The sequence below is a fragment of the Verticillium alfalfae genome, genomic scaffold, assembly GCF_000150825.1.
Source record: "Verticillium alfalfae VaMs.102 supercont1.3 genomic scaffold, whole genome shotgun sequence".
Lineage (NCBI taxonomy): Eukaryota > Fungi > Ascomycota > Sordariomycetes > Glomerellales > Plectosphaerellaceae > Verticillium > Verticillium alfalfae.
In genome coordinates, this window is record NW_003315036.1 from 1,252,380 (window position 1) to 1,255,592 (window position 3,213).

The following is a 3,213-nucleotide window of genomic DNA, read 5'->3' on the forward strand; positions in this document are numbered from 1 at the left end:
TTCGGACAGTCAATAGAGGGGGGAAAGCTCACACACGCCGTGCCGATGAGCTCAGGCAGGGCGAAGGTGGTTTGTCGGGCATGCCGGTACGTGCGCGGGCCAGGTCATCACTATCTGGTGCTGTTGTTGACATGTATCAGGCGACTGAAACGAAAATGCAGCCGAGAGATTCCAGCATGCTCATTGGTAACTATGCTCTCCGATGCCTCTTTTCTTGGCGTTTCTATACTGATCTCTCATATTTCAGTGCGAGCGACTCAACAAGGCTTGTCATTACCAAGCCCCGGGTCAGCCGCCCAGAGACGATGATGCCTTTGACGGCAGCAGCGGAGGCTTTCCCTCCTTTCAGCTTGCCACTGCAGTCATCAGGACTCCCCAAGAATTTCCCTCGAGCTTTTTTCTCGACCCGGCGTTTTTCCAGTCTCTCTCACCAACAGCTTTCGTCTGTTCTGCTTGGCCGTGCGAAAGCCAACTCAGGTCTAGCCTCGGGTCGGATATTGACGCGATCTGCCAGCACTACTTCTCTACAATACATAAATGGCTGCCGGTTCTCAGCAAGAAGCGACTCCTACACTTGCTCCATAATCCGGCCGCACAAGACGAGGAGAGCCAGTCTCTCCTCTTGGTCTGCATGAAGCTTTCATCCAATTTCGACCACGACGACGGCACTGTACGGAACCCAGCCGTTTACCAGCTGGCCAAGGAGTGCTGCACGTCCATGGAACGAGACCGCTTCATCTCACTTCGTCTTGTCCAGTGTCTGACCCTCATCGCCGTATACGAGCTGGGCCATGCTATTTTCCCCGAAGCGTACGCCACCATCGGCCACGCCTCGAGGTTAGGTGGCATGATCGGACTTCACAACAAGACCCTTGCACAGCAGTTATTCGTCACAGCAGACACTTGGACCTGCGGCGAAGAACAGCGCCGAACCTGGTGGGCGATATTTCTGTTGGTCTGTTGGACGAGTAGGTTATTTCAAGTAGCCCAGGATGGGACGAAGCGACCCTCCCCGGTTGGCAGCGCGCGTTCACTGACTCAATGCACAGGTATGTCAATATCGGTACGCGATACCTCCCTCCGTCTGTCCTTGAGCCCTGCCTGGACGCCCTCCTCCCTGTCAACGATCAGGACTGGAACGAGGGCCGTATCAGCGCCAGCGAGTCTCTCCTCACAACATCGTTCCACTCGACTGCCAACCTGGGCAGCTTCGCGCGCACATGCCAAGCCGCGCACATCCTGAACAAGGTCCTCAAGCACCGCGACCACCGCACGCATTCGGGCCAGGACACCGAGACGGTGCTGCACGAAGCGCTGGCCCTGCACGGTGCACTCGTTGCGCTGGAGGAGAGTCTCGCCCCGCACTGCGTTTTCCTCGGTGATTCGCACAATGACGAGAGCGCCGGGACGGTAGACTCGCCCTTGACGCATCCGGGACCCGAGGTCGTCGTTACGGCCACGTCACCGGGGATGGAGAACGCCCTTGCTCTGTCTCTGAGCGCTTCGGCACGCATGGTGCTGTACAAGATTTATGGCCCTAATGAGCCCAAGGCGGGATATGGAGGCGGACGCACAGCTCTCGAGACGCAGATGCAACGCCTCTCGTTAGCTGGAACTCGGGATCTCGTCTTGCGGCTAGGCTCGGGATTAGCTGGCGGTGTCACCTGTGGGGGAGCCACGAGTCCGATGCTGTCATCTCTGTCATACCATGTTGCTAAACAGTGCGCATGGCTCATCAAGGAAGATTACGACACGACGATGTATCAAGCGTTGCGGAAGCTGGTGGACAGTTTGCGTCAGCTTGCCACGGAGTGGCAAGTGGCTCGTAAGTCTCCAGCACAATAGGGCGTGAACCACATATCGTCGCGGCACTAACAAACGCTGCAGAAGAGTACCTCGCCCTTTTAGGGAAGGGTGGTATTCTTGGTATGATCCCAGATGAATGAGAAGCAAAGACCATTCCAACAAAGGTTGTTCAAAACATGGAAATGCCGTATGAGCTCCGCGAACATTTGGTGAGGCTTGGGCTGCTCAAGGCCACGGTAAGATGTGATATCTCTCCCGCGCGACTGAATTCTCTTCAACGCGAAACAAGGCCTCACTGTCAAGCATCTCCTGAGCTTCGTCTAGTTGTTACCAAGGCCGGTCTTCATCAGAATATCGGTCATTCCCCCACCAATTGTCCATGACCACGAAGACGAACAAGACCCCGTGAAGCAGAGAGGCATAAACACCATCACCATGACAATGACTGCGCGACTCAAATTGCAAAAAGTTGTCCTCATTTTTATCCAGATATAAAAACCCCCATGAACGCCATGTATCGCATTTCCTCATCATACAGCCAAGTTTCCATCCAGCCTTGCATGCTTCTACTGCACCAGCCAGCCGTCCCTCAGATCCTGCCCCCAATCTTCATCTTGAGGAAATCAACAAACCTCTTGGCCTGCCACGTGCTCGAGTCGTCGATGCCGCGATAGTACTCGTGCAAGCCCATGCCGCGCTCGGCGTAGCGCAGGGCCTTGGCGTAGTCGCCGACCTCGGACCAGACGCGCGACACGACGCCGTAGAGGTCGCCGCGCTGCGAGTCGAGGGCCTCGTCGTCGATCATGTCCTCCATCTCGCTGACGAGCTCGTTGACGAGGGCCGGCGTGCGCACCTCGGGCATGGCGAGCTCCTCCATGATGCGGTCGAGCTGGCGCCGGTGCATGTCGGAGAGGTACATCTCGCCCTCGTCGGTGCAGATAGGGCACTTGCACTCGAAGCCCCAGGACGAGATGATCATGTCGCGGCGGTCGTCGGAGAGGAGGTGCATGGGCGCGTCTTTATCATGTCAGCTGTCTGAGGAGGGCAGAGCAGGGCAGAGCAGGGCAGGGCAGGGCAGGGCAAAGCTGGGCTGGTCTTACAGCTAATGGTGATCTCCTCGCCGGCCTCGATGTCATGGTAGGCAATGATCTCCATCTGGAGCTTCGTCTGCGACCAGCGGGTCACGGCACTACAGAAAGTCAGTCTCATGCCGCCCAACAGCAGACAAATCGCAACCGAGAGACGACCTACTTTGGCTTGCACGCATGGTTGATTCTCTGCAAAAACGAAAAGTCAGCACGTCTACCCCTCCCTCGACGCCGTCACGCACTGAGCTCAACGCACCGAAATGTCCTTGAACAGACGCAAAGTGCGCCACGCCCTGAAACTTGACCTCAAACGAGTGAA

At 56.7% G+C, this 3,213-nt stretch overlaps 2 protein-coding genes across 2 annotated transcripts; one reads left to right on the top strand and one right to left on the bottom strand.

Moving 5' to 3' along the window:
• Positions 1-631: 631 nt before the first annotated feature.
• Positions 632-1,946, top strand: VDBG_02906 (fungal specific transcription factor domain-containing protein; the record flags this gene model as incomplete). Its single annotated transcript, XM_003006721.1, has 3 exons — positions 632-936; positions 1,050-1,825; positions 1,888-1,946. 3 exons carry the CDS (start codon positions 632-634, stop codon positions 1,944-1,946), a joined length of 1,140 nt encoding a protein of 379 aa, XP_003006767.1.
• Positions 1,947-2,395: 449 nt separating this feature from the next.
• Positions 2,396-2,961, bottom strand: VDBG_02907 (predicted protein; the record flags this gene model as incomplete). Its single annotated transcript, XM_003006722.1, has 2 exons — positions 2,396-2,823; positions 2,907-2,961. 2 exons carry the CDS (start codon positions 2,959-2,961, stop codon positions 2,396-2,398), a joined length of 483 nt encoding a protein of 160 aa, XP_003006768.1.
• Positions 2,962-3,213: the final 252 nt, after the last annotated feature.